Source organism: Protomyctophum parallelum, assembly GCF_964188405.1.
Source record: "Protomyctophum parallelum genome assembly, chromosome: 3".
NCBI lineage: Eukaryota > Metazoa > Chordata > Actinopteri > Myctophiformes > Myctophidae > Protomyctophum > Protomyctophum parallelum.
The window spans coordinates 28117774-28136080 of NC_139698.1; the positions used below are offsets into that span (position 1 = coordinate 28117774).

The 18307-nt window shown below is 43.1% G+C and overlaps 1 protein-coding gene across 1 annotated transcript in view; it reads right to left on the bottom strand.

The window, feature by feature from the left end:
* Positions 1 to 2283: 2283 nt before the first annotated feature.
* phactr4b (phosphatase and actin regulator 4b) overlaps positions 2284 to 18307 on the bottom strand; it is a 36337-nt gene continuing 20313 nt past the window's right edge. Inside the window, exons 7-16 of the mRNA XM_083762099.1 lie at positions 14568 to 14699; positions 12694 to 13255; positions 10389 to 10614; positions 9414 to 9531; positions 8578 to 8773; positions 7797 to 7852; positions 6527 to 6582; positions 6050 to 6187; positions 5386 to 5462; positions 2284 to 5284 (exon numbers count right to left, since the gene is read on the bottom strand). Coding sequence (XP_083618225.1) covers positions 5269 to 5284; positions 5386 to 5462; positions 6050 to 6187; positions 6527 to 6582; positions 7797 to 7852; positions 8578 to 8773; positions 9414 to 9531; positions 10389 to 10614; positions 12694 to 13255; positions 14568 to 14699 — 1577 coding nt within the window. The 3' untranslated portion in view covers positions 2284 to 5268. The remainder of the gene's footprint in view (positions 5285 to 5385; positions 5463 to 6049; positions 6188 to 6526; positions 6583 to 7796; positions 7853 to 8577; positions 8774 to 9413; positions 9532 to 10388; positions 10615 to 12693; positions 13256 to 14567; positions 14700 to 18307) is intronic.

Below are 18307 nucleotides of genomic sequence, written 5' to 3' on the forward strand. Positions count from 1 at the left end.
CCCGGCATGCACTGCTGCTGACCACGCGCGGTTTTATGAGAACCTCCCCCCCGGAACCTCCCCCTTCTTGCGCGCGCGCGTACGTGTGTGCGTGCGTGCGTGACTGTGTGTGAAAATAAAAATATATTCAAGTAAACCAAATAGGCTACTTCAGATCAAATGTAAATTAATTAAATCAAGCAATATTATAAATACAACATATCAGGCCACCACAATACACAACGTAAACGTAAATGCATTTTATGGTCAACATACAAAATATAATTCAAAACATGACCTTCTTGGTGATGCACGTGCATCACGCACGTGCACGTGCACCTCGACAGACAGCAGCACCAGAAAGCAGCAGATGAAATGGCACAATTACTGTAGGCCTATATCAGACCTACCCCATTATTATCCCCATAATGGCACCTGCCCCACCTATAGCTCCAACCCTAATACAGTGTAGATGTTCCCACCAGACCAAGTTAGTCTACAACTACATGATCTACATTTACAGTAATATGTCACAATCACTGCCCCATCAATGTGTCCTGTCCTCCCATTAACAAGCTGTCTGTACTCTGTAGCTGTAGCCTGTACCAGGTGGTGGTCAAGCGTCACAAGCCAGGTGACGTGAGAGAGAGGTAGGGGGGTCAGAAGAAGGAATATGCATAATTATTCCTTATGTGAAGTATGTGTGCATTATAGTGTATTACGTATGACACCTTAATATCAGCAGGTAGCCTATGTGTACTGTGTACATTTATTTTGTGGAAAAATAACGGCTGTTTGTACGGCTGCACAAACAAGGGGTCAGCCATAGTTAAAACACATTTTTTGTTTTAACTGCCAGGTTGCTGGCTTAGCTGCCTGGGCATCTTGGCTGGTAATGACAAAAATATGAATAGTTGAATTTGTTTATATTAAATGTAATATATCATTCATATACTGCAGGAAGGGTTAATTTATTGATCATCATGGTTAGGCAACAGATGGTGTAAACATTATTTTTCAAACTGGAGAAAATATTAAAATAGACAGTCTTTATTATAATTGTTTTTAAATGGTAAAAGACCTGACTTTTACAAATCTTATACAAGTTCATGTTCTCTGCTTTTACAGCCCAGTTCTGGCATCTATATTGATGCATGTCATGTATTGAATGGTTGTTGAGTTTTTGTGATCAAGTTTGTTGTACTGAATGTCTCGTATTCTTGAAGTCTCCAAGTAAAGATACCAATATCATGTACCTCCATGCTATGGCATGACCTTGTCAGCAGGTGTCGCCGAAACCTCACATTTTCACGTGGTATACATCCCCTCCCATATTTCTCAGAGATATAGCTCAGGGGTGATTACCTGGCAATAGCATTTAGCTTTTTGTTTTTGTCTATGCATTTTGTGATAGCTTTTTCTTTTATTTGTGGTCTAGGAAAATAGGCTTTGGTTGATTTACTTTGATTTTATCACTCTGTGACTCCTGTGAGAAGAAGCTAAGCCTATTCAATTGTGTGGTTCATTCATCCGTCTCTGACATTTTCTTATCCCCTCTGCTTCTGGCTGGACTAGGATGACCAGAAATTTTCAAAACCCCAAACCGGGACCGTAAATCACTTAAATCAGATTAAAAACAACAACAAAACAGCAAAAATATACTAGCTCACAACATGCCGCATTGCAGCACATTATTAGTTTGTAGATCTGCTATTTTTGCTACTTTTTACACCTGGTGACTGCACCTTCACCAGAACAAGACAAAATCTCTGTTATTTTAACCTTTGAAAAGCGGGACAATTTGGTAGTGAATGTTGAAAAAATTGGGTTAGGGTTATTATTATAAATTTTTAACACTTAAATGTCCCAGTGCTGCCATCATTACAGCATGACTTTGGCGGACAACTGAACAATAATACATATTCGTAAATTAGTGTACTAGTGACAGGCTAGGTTGACCCTCTACGTACTGTATTTAAAAAGTCATAAGTGGAAACAATGTTTTAGAAATATTTGTCAGACTTTTCGGGACACCCAGTTTGAACAATCCCGGGTCAAACCGGATTGTCTGGTCACAGGGGAAGGCTCTAGAATCTAGATCAGGGGTCTTCAACAGCCCAAGGTCCCTTTAGCTGAGACCTGAGAGAGATGAAGTGTCAGTATTGTATGGTTTGTTTGTCTCCAACATCTCCCCATGTCTTTGTCTCGTCTCGGCTGGATCCCTTTCACTCTCCGACTGGACCAGAACATGGCCAAAAGTGCCTGACCAAAAGCCATGCGACCACAACTGGTACAACACAAGACTTCAGGAATTTTTAGATTTTTAATTAGATCCAGATGTGACTATTTACAACTAAAAAGAAAATAACTTGGGTTACTAAAATTCCACATTCAATTTAAAAAAGAACTCCTTAGTTGTTTGTTTGTTTGTTTTTACAGAAACGGTACTTTCATATTCCCATTCTTGTAGCATTTTAACCATACACTAATATTTCTGTGCTTAAAAAAATAGCAACCTATAATACTCTCATATTTAAAAATTTCTTTTCCAAATAATAGGAAGACAAGATATACACAAGCGTCAGTTAAACCACATCATCCTGTACACAGCAAAGAGAACCCTGTAATCTAAGTGGCATTCTGGCATTACCTCTGCAGTTTCACAAACCTGCTAAAATGGCTCCATGTTGGCCTTTGATTCATAACTAGATGTTTTTTTGTATAATCCCTGATCTCCACTCACTGCACCGAGAACATTCTGCTTACTTCCAGAACATTTAAAACTCCTAGCATAGATACAACTAGCACGAGCCCATCATTGACGACAACTACAATTTTGCATTGCATGTTTTTGACGTTTCCTTTTTTTTTTTTTTTTAAGGGAAGTACAAAAAAGAAACTCATAGAAAAGTATAAATGAAGAATGATTCTCCTGGGATTGTGTGTTGGCTCATGCAGGGGATTTTGCAGAATTCAGTAATATGAGAACAAGTGTTCCACACAGTCCTTTAGGCAATAGAGGTTATCTTGGCAGCGTGCTCTGACCTTTCCTATCACAAGAAGGACAGTTCACACCAAACACCACAACTGTAACTATAATGATAACCAGTGGTGGAAAAAGTCTTTGCAATTTTTACTAAAGTAAAAGTATCAATTCTGCAATGTAGAAATACTCTGTTACAAGTAATGTACTTGAGTAAAACTACAAAAGTATTGGCATCAAAATGTACTTAAAGGGATAGAATTTTTTAACTTAAGCTGTATGAAATACTTGCCATTAATATAGTGGTTACAACTGTATTAATTTATTGCCAGAGTCCCGTGGTGGGAGTTCTGCTCTGGTTTTGGTGAAATATGAAGTAGTTCCGGTCATCTTGTGCGGGGTACTGGAGGCCACGCATTAATAGTAAATTAATATACAAAACTAGCGTCATTTGTATCGTTTACCTATTTCTACCATATAGTGCAACTTTCGTTCCTTTTTTACCCCTCTATCACACGGAACAGTTTTTTGTGTCCATATCACTACAACCAAAAAATAGTTCCATGTGATAGAGGGGTCAAAGTTGAATGAAAGTTGCGCTAATATTTTAGAAATACAGTAGGTCAACAATGCAAATGACGCTAGTTTTGTGGATTAATTTACTTTTAATGCGTGGCCACTGGCCCCAGTACCCCCCACAAAATGACCGGAACTACTTAATATTCACCAAAACCAGAGCAGAACTCCCACCACGGGACTCAGGCAATCAATTAATACAGTTGCAACCACTATAATGGCAAGTATTTCATACAACTTAAGTTAAAAAAATGTGAACTATCCCTTTAAAGTACCAAAATTAAAAGTACTCATTATGCAGAATGTGCCATTTCAAGTTTTCAAATGTATAAACATCTTTTGAAAATAGCAAATCTACAAGCTCACAAATGAGTTTTGAGCTTGTAGATTGTCTAATTTCAAATGGCCGAAATGAGTTGGTTAATGTGTATGTGTTGTAATAATAATCAAAATATACAAAGTAACTTTGTCTAAGGTGGATTTTTACGACATCGTTTATATGACCATCGTGGACCGTGCCACTCACTTCAGTTACAACGATTTTTTAACGTAATTTAAAGTTATCGTTGTAGTTATATTGCGCTTGGTGTGACCGTTGCTTCAGCTTGAAGTCTCCAAATGGCCACCTCACATTATAACCATAAATACAGGCAAGCCAAACAATAAAAAACAAAACAAAAGAAGGCTCAAATAAAAGCTGTCACTAGTCATGTGATCAGAATTACGATATAAAATATCTTTGTGCATTAAAGATAGTTTTTTTCTTTTGTTTGTGTTTTTGTTATATAGGAATAGGATCTCTCAAGAGTTTGTCAAAAGCGATCACAGCAAATCTATACACAATTGTACACAGAATACGCACAATAATCCCAGAGCTTGTCCAGTCATCATTAATAGCACGTCCCAGTCAGTCTTCATTCTCCTGTCCTATAACTCTATAACCTAATTATGACTGCGTGTATTATTGTCACCGTCATTATTATTATCATCATCATTATTATTATTATTATTATTATTATTATTACTATTATTACCGTATGTTATTATGTCAACATCATGAGTTAGCTGTGCCATACAGAGTAAAAGCAGGAACAAGGCAACATAGAATGAGGCGGCGTTAAAACCGATTTATACTAACGTTGCGCGGCGACATCGTGCGCCGAAAATACACTGACGCTACAAGCTCAATGCGCGTCGCATGTGAGCTTGTATAGGTCGGGTGCTTTCGGGCACACGCCGCCGCCGTGCAACGGAGAATAAACTGGGCTTTAACGGTTTGTGATTCGAAACACGGTCCCTGAGGGATACCACATATCAGCAGAGTGCGGACAGAAGGTCCTCTCCAGATCAAGGGGATTGGATCCAAGTCCCCCCCCCCCCTCTCTCAGGTTGGTTGTTGGCACGTGGTCCCCCCTTCCTCCCACACTCCTGTCCCAATCCATCCGTCCGGGAGAAATACTGCATCTGTTCTACTCCACTCCACCTCCCGTTGGAGAGAAAGCAACATTAAGCGTCAGGGGTTGATGGATGGAGGAAAGGGAGGAGCGTTCCTGTTTGTTTTTTTCAGTCAGTTCCAGGTCGTCCCTGATGTTTCTGTTACTGTACATTCACAAATGTAATAAAAAAAACGGCGGGCGGGCGGTCCGTTTTCTTTCTTTAGCAGAGCGACTCCTCAGCGAACACTCAGCTGGTCCGGCATGTAAGTGCTTCGTTGTCCAGGAGGAGGGAGACTAAGGTCGATGGAACCTAGAGAGAGAGGGGCATTTAATGAACCGTTACCAGACATGCACAGCAGGTTGTAACAGAGAGCCGACTGGTGATAAATGCTAGGACATCACATGGCATACCGTGTATAGATTCTGCTCTCCTCGTGGACCTCCATTTCAGTGCTCTTATAGTCATTGAGCTCTTTCCGGATGGCAGCCTAAAAATAACAAGCAGAAATGCAAATGACAATTGGGTGGAGCTTAAACTCAATGTCCCTTGTTGGATTAATATGGTATACAACGTTATTTATTATCATTACGAACGTAATTAACCCATTTAGGCCTGGCCTTGAAATTAAAAAAAAATCTTCTAAATCCTCCAGTTTTCTGAAATAAATATTTTCACAATTTTTCAAAGATAGCAGACCTATAAGCTCGTAGCGCATCTGCTATTTTTCAATAGCTAAATTATAACAATGTTTAAAACACCAAAAGGGGTTCCCGCCCAAAATGTGTTAAAATACATAATCTGAAACTGTGAAAATTACATTCTTGTCCACCAAAATCATGTTATCGTGGAATGTATTTGTGGAATGTGGAGTGATTTGACCAAGACTAGACAAATATAGTCCCTGGAGAAAAGTTTGATTTACGAAGTGACATGATCATCATCCAGAAAAGTTTAAGATTAAGGAAAGGTTTATCACCTTTTAATTAAAAAAAATATAGATCAGCATGGGAAATGAGAGTATTCAATATTTAAATGACTGACATTTTGAAACGACATAACAAAATGACTGATCACCTTGTCTGCAGGGGTCAGCTTGGTCCACGGCTTCTCTGCCCTGCGGTCGTAGTCGTGTGCGTTCGTCACTTCGACGTACTCGTGGAAAGTCAGGATCTTCCGCGCCTGGAGTTCTGCAACGGTGGGTCTTTGACTCAACTAGACAGACAGGGACAGGACCACATCATGGGATCATCACACATTCACACTTAATAATAGCACAGGTCACATACAGCTTTTAATTATTATTATTATATATTTATATATCGTCTCTTGTCGGGTGGAAACCTCATGTCAATAACTTTCAGGATTCAAATGAAAACATAGCAAAAGTAGGAGATCCACAAGCTTGCGCCCCGTTTCGGTACTTTTGTTTCTTTTGTGTGGCGCGCTGCAGTATGATAGTAGTAGTAGGGCGTTACATTACGAAAAACACAAGAAGTTAAAATATGGAGAAGATAAGAGGTTTCTGCCTGACAACAACGACATATCCCGTACCTTCCTAGTCAGCCTCCGTTTGATCTCTCTGACCTCGGCTTGTCTGTCAGTCTTGGCTGTAAAGAGGAAATAAAGAAAAGAAAAACAGCAGGTCTTAATTTAGCCTACCGGTAATTGGGAACATAGAAGCGATACAAAGATTTGCAATTGTCTAAAATTAGCCATCAAAGCCCATTTTACAGTAGTCTTCAAAAGCATATATCAATAGGTGATTATTATAATTTTTTTAACAATCAGCAAAGAGACAACTTTTCCAAATACATTTTGGTACACTGTACAATCCTGTTAATTCACCCATTTTGTAACTACAGAGGATACAAATGAAACCAAACGGTTAGACACTCTCAGTTAAACTAACAGTCAGGACTTTACGGTGTAGGTCGTGGTTGAGCCATCCCTGCTCCCCTCCCCAGTAGAACGCAGCGGAGATCACTGACATCACCAAATTTGGAGCGACGCGGTGTCCCTGCGACATGCTAGCGTAATGTCCAGGGGGTGTACTTGTACATCATGTCCAGGGGGTGTACTTGTACATCATGTCCAGGGGGTGTACTTGTACATCATGTCCAGGGGGTGTACTTGTACATCATGTCCAGGGGGTGAACTTGTACATCATGTCCAGGGGGTGTACATCAAGCTGCCTCACGCTACAGAAACAGGAGATAGGCTCCCACCCTAAGGGCTTCATGGCTCGACAAGGCTTATGAGTGCTTTCACACGGGCAGATGCAAAGCTACAGTCCATCATTCATTGTCAATGGAAGCCAGCGACATCAAGATGCAAAGATGCATCCGACGTTTATAGCTGCTGCAAAAGCTACGACAGCTACAAATACACTGTGTAGCTTTGCATCTTTGTCATCTGCCCGTGTGAACGCAGAATTACTTACTTAGTAGGATTATCATTACAATCTGAAGTGTATTGCCAATTATTTGGGGGCCCACTGGTTCTCAACCTGTGGGCAACGAGGGTATTGCAAGTGGCACTGAGATGTTTGAGGAGCAATGGGAGCACGGACGCGCAGAGCATGTTAGAGAGGCAGGGGCTGAAATACCCTAAAAAGGGCACCTGTAGCAAAATAAATAGCTGATCAACGTGCTGCGACGCATTGAGAGCTTGTAGATCAGCTATTTTCGAGCCGCAACAATGCACTCATTTGCGTAAATGCAGCATTCATGGTCTGGAGAGGGCAGTTTTTTACAGACGGGTAAAAGGGCAGGGGCTCAAGCCCCCTTTAATGTGTGCACGTGGCTGAACAGGAGGAACTTACGTGGAAGGATGTTCCTCTGCTCCAGCTCCTCAGCGGTGGGCCTCTGGCTAAGTCGCCTGCACATGAAAAACAGGAGCACTATTTTTAAAACGCATTCATCACTTTGTCATACAAGCAAAAAAAATAAAAGTAGGCCAAATACAATGTATGAAACGAATCTCTTGACGTCGCTATTTTCGGTGTAACAGTACGTTTAGGTGCGTTAAGAGCTTGGCGATAGGACTTCAAATCAATAACACCATTAATTCACACCTTTGCCTTGATTATGATGAATGAACGATTATGAAAGAAATGTAAAGAATATTCATATGCAATAGCAGATATAGAAGTAAGATTGGAGATTGGCTATTTTCGCTATTTTTGTATGCCACCATCGTACAACGAAGTGATAAATCAGAATAATCAATCAGATTGATAATCAGAATAATAATCAATTTAGTCTTTAACTTTTTAACTTCTCGAGATTAAAGCTGCACTATTTAACTTTCCTCTTCTACCCCGGTTTTAAACGCGGTTTCCTGTGCAAGTGCTGACATTTTTACCACTGAGCTAATAGAGCCTGCCTGCTTGCTCAGGGGATACATTCCTGTCAGATGCTGTGTCTAGGTGACCTTTGATAGAATCAAATAGATCTCAATAGAAGAGAAGGGAGACAATCAATATACAACCACCCCAATTGTGTAATTTGCTTTGAATTAACATACACTACCATACAGATTGGACATTAAAAGAGATCGGTTTTGATATAGTAGCAGTGGGATGAGCATGCGTTTGTGTTTACCTGGTGAGCGCGGTACCGATCTGTGTGCGGATGGCCTCCCACTGCTCTCGGCTCTGCCAGGTGAGGCTCTGTCCTGGAGGCTGATCTTCCCGGGCGCTCCTGTCCGGGGCGAAGCGGTCCCTCTCCGGGGCGCAGGGCCGCGCGGCCAGCTTCAGAGCCAGGGTGTCCTTCCTCTTCACCCTGTTGGCGAGCGCACCTGGTGGGGACACGCCAAGCACAGAGGGCCGGGTGAGGCAGGCAGGCACACAAACATACTGTACAAAAGGCAGCGTCCACCAAACAGACTACTACAGATTCCTACAGACTGGCAGGGGCAGTCGAATGAAGTCAGGAGATCAGTCGTTTGGAAGGTGTGGAAAAAAAGTTGCTGAATGCACCTGAGAGCAGACACCGACAGACGGACAGACAGACGGCAGATGGTGCTAAAAATAGCATATATGCATTGGCGTGAAGTCTTTTTCAACAACAAGCCCGCTGCTAATACGACGCTATGGAAAAGTTTCCCTACACCTTGCAACGCGACAGTGTACCCACCGCCCATTCAACAGTGCTATGCCATCAAATGTATTTCCCAGGGAGTACATGTGTTTCCATACACTGATTCTCAGAAGATACTCTGGTATCTACAAGCTTGTAGATGAGCTTGTTTACAGGGTTTTTTTCTCCCTGGTTCTGGTTGTTAACAAACAAAAAAACAGAACTTCACGAGTTCTGGAAGGTTATGGAAAGGTCTGGGTAATATTACCGTTGGACGGTCCGGACCCCATGTTGATGAATAGTGGTCTTCTACATAAAACCTTCAAAGCGTGAAAAAAATAAAATAAAACTGTGCTTACTAGGTGGAGGCTCGTCTTCCTCATCCTCTGAGTCTTCGTCCTTGTAAAGCACGGGGCCGTCAGAGTCGCTGTCCTCTCTGTGCATGGCCGTGCCCCGCTCCCCTTCCTCCTCCTCTTCCTATAGGGATGATGGCACCATACCATTAGTAGTAATAATAATTTAGAAAGGCCTTTTCTAAGTACTCAAAGTCGCTTTTACAGAAACTAAATAAAAACAAATGCATTGGGCAAAACAAGTTTAACCACATTAAGACCTGAGGCCGATTCTACAAATGTCTTCTAAATCCTAACAGTTTTGAGAAAAGCTTATGTCGCTGTATCAGTGGTACTCAAGCATTGTCATATCAAGGACGCCCAAAATAATATGAATTTGGCCTCAGACCCAAACCTCAAAATAAAGTAAAAAAAGAAAAAGAAAATCGCTTTAAAAACATATTCAAAGATTTGCACAATTTTTCACAATTTTTCAAAAGCTCTGCTATTTTTGAAGAATCATGACACACTCATAAGTCATATACAGTATAGCTACAATCTAAAATAACCGTTTTTAAATGGGTTAAAATGTTACAAACTAAGAAGATATAGAAAAGAAAAATAGAAATAAAAGGTGTGAGTGCGAGTCTGAAAAGGTGGGTTTTGAGTGTGGTTTTAAACGTGGCAAGGGTGGGGGAGCTTTGATGCGAGCTGGGAGTTTTCCTTTGATGTGAGGGAAATAATCACCATAATTCCACTACACTATGGCATTTTTGGAATTATTGACCGTAGATCATACAGAGGATAAAATTATCGTAATATGATAATTATCGTACATCTGGCAACACTGTACCTACAAGATAGTATTTTCAGCTCTACATCCCCCTTGGATCCGAGTGGAGTGATGTTTTAGGGGCTGTGTGTGTCCACAGACAGCAATACATGGAAGAGTTCCATTAAACCGTGGTTATTAGTGAAAGCGATTAATAGTCCCATGCCTACCTCGTCCTCCTCCTCTTCCTCCAGCTCCTCCTCCTCCTCTTCCTCCTCACTGCTGTTGCTACCCTCCGGTAGGATGATGGTCACTCCTCCGGCATCGCCTACCAGGCACCGCCGGCTCCGAGGCTCCAGCTCGGGCTGCGGGATCTCCCCATCGTACGGCACCTCCTCTTCATCGTCTTCCTCCTCCTCCTCCTCTTCCTCCTCCTCAGAGTAGTCATCCTCAGCTCTAGTCGGGGGGACATTTCAGTTTAACCCATGGATGCCAATTTTAGTATGACGGGCGTTCAGTTTGTCGCCATCTTGGATGCTCAGATGCTCAGCACCTTGTGTATTTCTATTTATTCAATAGGTCAAGAATGCTCGTCTAAAGCATCGAATGTGTTAAGACATGAGGCCGATTCCACAAATGGCTTCTAAACCAGTATATCACACTTTCTTCTTTTTGATTAGCCAACGCAAAAATCTAAAATTACACAGATGCTTTGCGAGATTTAATGGGTTGACACTGAATAGTCCCTGGGTTTCCAGAAGCTGGCATGTACACGTTTCCTGTTCCGGTCTGGTTGCCCATAGCTTTGTCTGATTGGCTCCGCAGCCGACAGGAACAGGAAACATGTGGTTTCAATATGCTGCCAAGTCAAGCAAACAAAGCTATGGGAAACTGAAGCCACCTTCTGGAAACCCAGGATAACGGTTACAGTATGCACAGAGCCTGTTCACACCAGCAGTGTATTTTGCTGCAGCGAGTGGAAAAAGTATCAATCTTCAATTAATTAAATGGAAATAATAATAATAGCTGAGAATTATATAGACCCAACTGTGTAGGGCTGTAGGCTGTAGGGTCTCAGCAGAGGTAGATTCCGTCCAAATGCAGTAACGATCACCTTTTTTGCAACAGCGTATCCAAAAAGTAAAGCTAGTCCAAGACAAACCCTTAGACTACCAGTCCCAATTTTTTGGTTTGGGTAACAAATTGGCATATTTTTAATTCATCGTTTTAACATACAAGAAAGATCTGGTGGATTGAAGAGATGTTTTTCTTTTTTCATTCATTGCAAATGTATTCTCTCGATTCGCCACCAGATGGCGGGAAAGCATCATTATGCTGATTTTGGCTAAAATAGACAGATCTTCCTAAGTCACTTCCGGTTCAACGATCAACAACAACCTGTAGTATTTTGACCCTAGTCAATAGCTTGGCTGGTCCGGATTGCTAAGCTAATGCTATATTTTTCATAACTAAGTCAAATTTACCTCAAATCAACCCCAAAAGATCGCAAAATATCAAATTTTTTACAGCGACGCACAGAGACGGCGCGCGTGTACGATAGCGCACGATCACGCGGATTTCGGCCGTTTTTTGGTAAAAACCCCGCGATAACTGATATTGATTGTCATTCCGTTTTTTCCGTTAACGGGAGGTTTAGATTTTTCGATTAATTCCGTTTTTTCCGTGAATTGTAGGCCAAGGGTTAATGTACAGGATTACAAAAATGAAGAAAATAACTTTAAATCTCTTATTAAGTCACACATGTGCCATGTTTTCCCATTGTAGCCGAATTGGGGGCAGTAGCCTACTGACACCTGCCGTCGGGGGTTCTTCCTGGTTGAATGGGAAAACATGGCAGAGGCTAAAGGCTAAAGACTAAATAAGCCATTTAATGGTTTTTCATCTGTAGCTGAATATTCTTTAGCTCAGACTACCTTTACTTTTTGGATACGATGTCGCGAAAAGATGACCTTCACTGCATTTGCCAGGACCTACACACGATAGCTCATCTTGGAGCTATCGTGGAGAGTGACGTTCCAAAACAAAGTCGCTTTACATAAAGCAAAGGAAGGAACAAACATTTGATTATTTTATTAATATTATTAATAACATTAAGACGGAAGTAATTATTTTTGGAGGCAAGGGAGAGTCAGCTCCCAGCTAGGTAAATGTAAAAAAAACAAAAACAAGCTAAAAACCTTGGGTGTAGTCATGGACTCTACATTACAGTGACTCTACATTACAGTGACTATATAGTAGTCACAGAGGGTCTCCCTAAAAGGTTTTAGATCAGACGATGTTCGAGGCCCCCAGTAGGACATGGAAGTTACAGAGTAAAGCTTTAACACATTGTCATTATAAAATAACTTACCGGACTGTAGCTCCAAGTAATGAGGTAAGTAATGAGATAAGTAATGAAATAAGCCCCAGCTAGTTCAGACACAACACTAAGCAGTGAGTGGCGTCTAGCACAGTGGTTCCCAAACGTTTGCATAAAAAACGGGGTCCTCCCGAACCTGACCCGAGTGAACTCACAGTTTGAGCGGCTGGATGCTGACAGGAAGAGGACCCTGGAAGTCCTGGGGGTTCTCGAAGAGCAGCGAGTGGGCCGTGCGCGTCAGCGAGCCGTCCGGGTGCTGGCCGGGGGCCGGCCCGGGGCTGGACAGCGCCCGCTGGATCATGATGTGCAGGGGGATGGGGGCCGGCCGCTGGTGCGGGGGGTCGCTGGGCGGGCTGGGCGGGTCAAACAGCATGGGGATGATGGGCTGCGGCAGGGGGTGGGGGTAGGAGTGCTGGTGGTGCAGGTGGTGGTGGTGGTTGTGGTGGACGTGTGGCTGCTGTCGGGGTGGAGACGGCGGTATGTGGGTGGGCAGCGGCGGGGACGGCGGAGGGGGAGGCAGCTGGAAGCCCACCGACAGGCCGCCGTGGTCGTCGGGGGAGGGCAGGGCAGGCAGGGAGGACGGGGCAGCGTGGCACTGGGGGGACGTGGCGTCGTCCGGGCTGCGTTTGGTCACCGGGGTGGTCCTCTTCGGTGGCATCGGCGGAGAGGGCTTGGCCGGCACCAGGCTGGCACCTCCGGTGGCTTGAGCCAGGTCTGCTGTTGGTCGGCAGGGGAAGAGTTAAAACAGACTTCCATAACACAACAATATGAAGCCGTTTATCTTTTAGGCTTATGAGACAATGTATTCATTATAGCGAGTCATAGTTTTTGCAGAGTACGAGGAGTTATTTTCCCCAGGCTGCCGCTGTAAGCGCATGACATGTGCAACAATATTGTGCAAGCACTGTGAGCAAATGCACTGAACATGTTCTACATGAATGCATTCAAGTAGTGACTGGGCTCACACATGACTGCATACATTAAGCCTACACATGGCTGCAGTGCTGCTGGCCAAGCCTACAGGCTGTACGCCTGGGATTCCCAAGCCTTTCAGCTCGGAAACCCCTGCACTACACAATGCCAATTATTAGACAAATTGATGTGATTGAGAACCTCAAATGTGTGTTCTTCTCCGTCTTCTCCGTCCCAAATGTGACCGTGACACTTTAACTCACACACAAATGAGCGCTAAATGGCAAACCGTGCGGTTAAATGCATGCACATTTGTATCAATGAGAGTCATTTTTTCTTTCTTTTACATGTACATGGAACAGCCATAGCCGATAGCCGTGCTACAGAGCAACAACAGAGACAAAGACATTCAGAGCTGCCAGACTTGAAGCATGCGAGAAGCTGGAGTGAATTAGATTACCACTTCCTCTGTAAACACAATCAAGCCAGTATCTTATAACCCTTCCCCCTGCTCCATCCATCCATTCATACAGCCACCCATCCCCCAGTGCCTGTCACCAGGCTGGCCTGCCACTGGAGCACTTTCCCTTTGATGGACTGTTTGTTTTTCCATATGCTGGATTGCTTTCGTTGTGGAACTATAGCACGTGGTTTTGACCCGAAGAGGAGGTTGTTGTTGTTGTTGTTGTTGTTGTTGTTGTTGTTGTTGTTGTTGTTGTTTTGCCTTAGGTTCATTCACCTGATGCAGAGCAGTCCACAGTTCAATGTTTCAGAACAAACGTTCCTCATTCTACATGCCTGAGGTACAAGCACTTACACCAACACTCACTTACTCTCTCCCCCTTTATTAACACACACACGCACAGACACACGTACGCACGCAGCTCGCACACACGCACGCACACTTGTTACGCTCATGCAGTCAAATCAAAGTGCCATGTACATTCCAGGCCATAGGCAAGTTAATCAACGCCAGCATCCGACGGCCATTAAAAAAGGACAGCTATAGAAACGGAGCCGACATGGAGGAGGAGCAGCCTCAGGCTCCGCCCCCCGGGCCGTGCGGGGGCGGGATACCACCAGAGAGGAGGGGGGTGGGGGCGTGGCTTTGCTTTACCTGAGCGCAGGCCTCCCGCCCGCCGGCACAGGTAGACGGGCAGGGACAGGTAGACGTCATAGTCGCACTCCCGCTTCCAGCAGGACCAGTGGAGGGGAAGCTGGGCATGGTCTGCCCCCTGCAGGGCGGAGGCTGACGGGGGAGGGGAGGAGACCATGGAATGACTGGCAAGCATGTGGATGGACACAGTGTACGCAGCAGGGGGCGCTTATGGGGCTCTTTTCTCTTTCTCCTCTACCTCATGTCTGCCCCCGCTCCCAATAACCTTCCATCGTTTACAGTGTTCACCTTTTAAATACTTTGCTTCCATTGATAATTATATTCACAGCTCCGGTTGTACACGATTAATCGGCTGTCATGTCGGAGTCGGTGGTGATATCACCCGTAGAATGCAATATCAGTTTAGATTTGAGCCGATATCAAGATAATCGGTCTGAATCAGTTTGAATATAAAGATGAAAAAGCCTTTTGTGATGATGTAGACTACAGCTTCGATCAGTGTTTACTGGGAATGCTTTCAAAAGGCTCAACATAAATTGGGAACATGATAAATATAACTACAGATTTTACGTTGTGTGGACTATACATGCATCAGTAGGCCTACTAAATCAGGTCTTAGGGCATAGCAGTGATAGATAGATACATAGAGATTTCAAAAAAATTATACCGGTATATAAATGATTTTAAGCATAGAATCAAGCCATCCAGGATCCTGGTGAATCATGACTATAAACACACTCAGGTCAACCCTGTAACGTTGTCATCCACGGCACACCTTAATTACATTCTTACTTTATAGCACCTTTTGCCATATTAACAGTACGTAAATATGTAAATCTGAGAGTATGTTACGAGGAAAACTGGAGTGAATATTATTTGTTTCCATTAGGACAGACTGAAAATGACTTTTATACTTAACGTTTACTTAAACCCCAGCATTCCTATTCTGGGGGGAACATTCACTAAAAATAGCCGATCTAGTTATTAAGTATAGAGAGTCCAAGGAAGTGGTAAAACTGAAGTGATATTGATGAATTCCAAATATTCTCGAACTATTCTGCGGCATCCCTGGACTCGCGTCAAGGCACCCTAGGGTGCCACGGCACGCACTTTGAGAAGCCCTGCCCTGCTGTAATCCATAGGATCGACAGATAATAATATATTTCTTGCTCTAAAATAGAGACAGGAGAGTCAGTGGGACCAGTCTGGTCATTGGCCTGGTGCTCTGCTTTTGTGAAGCAGAAAATGCTGGCGCCCACTGCTAATTTCCACACAGCGTGGTGCAACTCGCTCCATCTGCTAGACGTTGGCGATAAACTACAAAACAAAGTGAGGTGTCTGACCATTTTTTGCCCGATTTGAGGAGTTATCCTCGCGCAGTAAACAAGCACAGGTCAGATGAGAATCTGGGTTCTTTTATCCATTTGTAACTCTTAGATTGTACAATTGGGATCAAATAGACCCTAGTTAGAGGTCCATTTGGTTTCATTTGTACACCCTCAGTTAAATTAAAAGAGCAGTTAAGTGAATTTATTTTGTTAAAAGAAGTGTTAAAATAGCTCTATATTCGGTAATCATTGCTGTGGTGTGGTTGTTCAGTAACAGAGGTCTCTATGCTCTCCGGCTCTATGGTAAACAGAAAACACATTTTCAGGTCAGAGGATACCAACTCATTTAACCGTGACGTGATGAAAATGAGCAGACAAAATGGGAACTGGAACGCAAGCTATTAAATGATCTTTGTGAGGTTGGGTGAAATCCGTAACCCACCTGGAAGTGTATTTTATGTTTATTAAAGAGCTGGGGAGACCGAGAGACGCCTTTTACCGCAGTGATTTCACTTTTTAACAATGCACATTTGGTTGTAACAAAAAAAAAAAAAAAACACTTTTAGCATTGCACCATTCATATTGGCTCATTGTTACATTGCTGGCCCATTGTTACATTAAGTTACATTACCGGCAACGGGGACACATTTCAGCCGCCACTATCAAGGCCGATATAATTGCATTAAGCGATATCAAAACAAGATAGAGGCACCAGTTCTATCACCATCCCCGCAGATAAGAAAGAGACAGCCATGCGCTAAAGGGAATAAAGTCCAGAACCCCCAAGGAGAGAAGCCCATGGTAAACAACGTTAACAATGAGACATGAAGCCAGCAGCAACAGCTCCTATCATCAGCCACCAGAGTCCCTTCTTATCTCCTTCACTGCATACAGTACAGTGAAGCACTGCCTCCAAATAGTCCACAGGCTTATTAAGCAGTCATCTGGGGAACAGCTGCTCAAGCTGTTTCACCTAGCATCATTACCAGGATACAGTATACAGCACGTCTCGCTCCGTGTGCGTGTGTGTACTTGTTGTTGCTATACTTGTGAGGACAAAATGTCTGATAAGTAGAGCAGAATTAGAGAAATATACGTTGTGAGGACGATTTTCCAGGTCCTCACAGGAGAAACTGTTTAATGGTAAAAGAAAAAAAAAAGATGGTTGTGATTAGGGTTAGAATTAGACATCTAGGGCCTGGGCCGTGGCTCAGCGGTCCAGGCACCTTGGCTGGTAACCCAGTCTGGCAGTGTGCTGCGGGTTCGACTCCCGATCCCGACGGCCTTTACTGCATGTCTTCCCCCCATCTTGCTCCCCATTTACTGTCAGCCTACTGTCTGTCCCTCCATAAAAAATATAAAATAAAGCCACAAAAAAAACATAAAAAAAAAACAAATTAGACATCTAGACTGGTTAGGTTTAGGGGTTGGGGTTATGATGATGATATAATTAGAGTTATGATTTATACTTAGTTACTTGTGTGTTTGCATGGTTTACTATGTTGACTCTCTGGGGAGAGCCTGTCCATGTTGTTTGTCATACGAGCACAGAAGAGTCCTTTGTGCTGTCACTTGTGCACTTGTGCAATGCGTGAGTGCGCACGTGTTGTGTGCACTGTGCAGTGCACTACAGTATGCAGAAAACTACTCCTGTGTGTGAACGCCTGTGGGTAAATGCGACTACATGTTCCAACGAGTGAGCGCCTGACTGCGCATAACGCATGACTTAACAAGTGGATATGTTAGCTCTATAATTATACCAATTATGATGCAGTTTAATATGCATTAAGCCACGGACCCAATATCTTATGCAAATTGCATATCTGGGACCCCAATGTATAGACTGTAAAATCTTTAGTCATGTATCTCTGAGAGTGTACATACAAGTGGAAAGGAGTGGACCCTTAGGGGCTGACGTCCACAGCACGCATTTGCAGCAGTGCTTTGGATATCACGTCCAGAACGCTCACAAAGGTTGCATCAGGCGGCAAGGGACAGTTCTTGAGGCTCACACGGAAGAACACAATTCCCTGCAGTTCCCATTAATGGCCCAGCAGATGTTGCTATTTTACCCTTCTACTGGCTACAGAAGCACTACATTCAAATTAACGAGGTTTTGGCCGGACTTTATACTTGATTTTAGGAAACCGTTTCATGAATATTTTAAATGTTAGTTCGCTAGTTTAAAGTATTTTTATTCATTATCATGATATGCGTTTTTTTTGTAGTCCCATTAATTTTAGAATGTATGATAAAATATGGTATGTTTCTAGGGCTTCTACTGGTTCTACCGAGTGAAGACGCGCCCTTGCTGGTTGCAGCCTAGCAGTCGTTTTCGGAACCGGATGTTTCCAAGATGGTTGATTTGATTTAGCCGAAAAAGAAGCTTCAAAACGGGTCAGTAGAAACCGA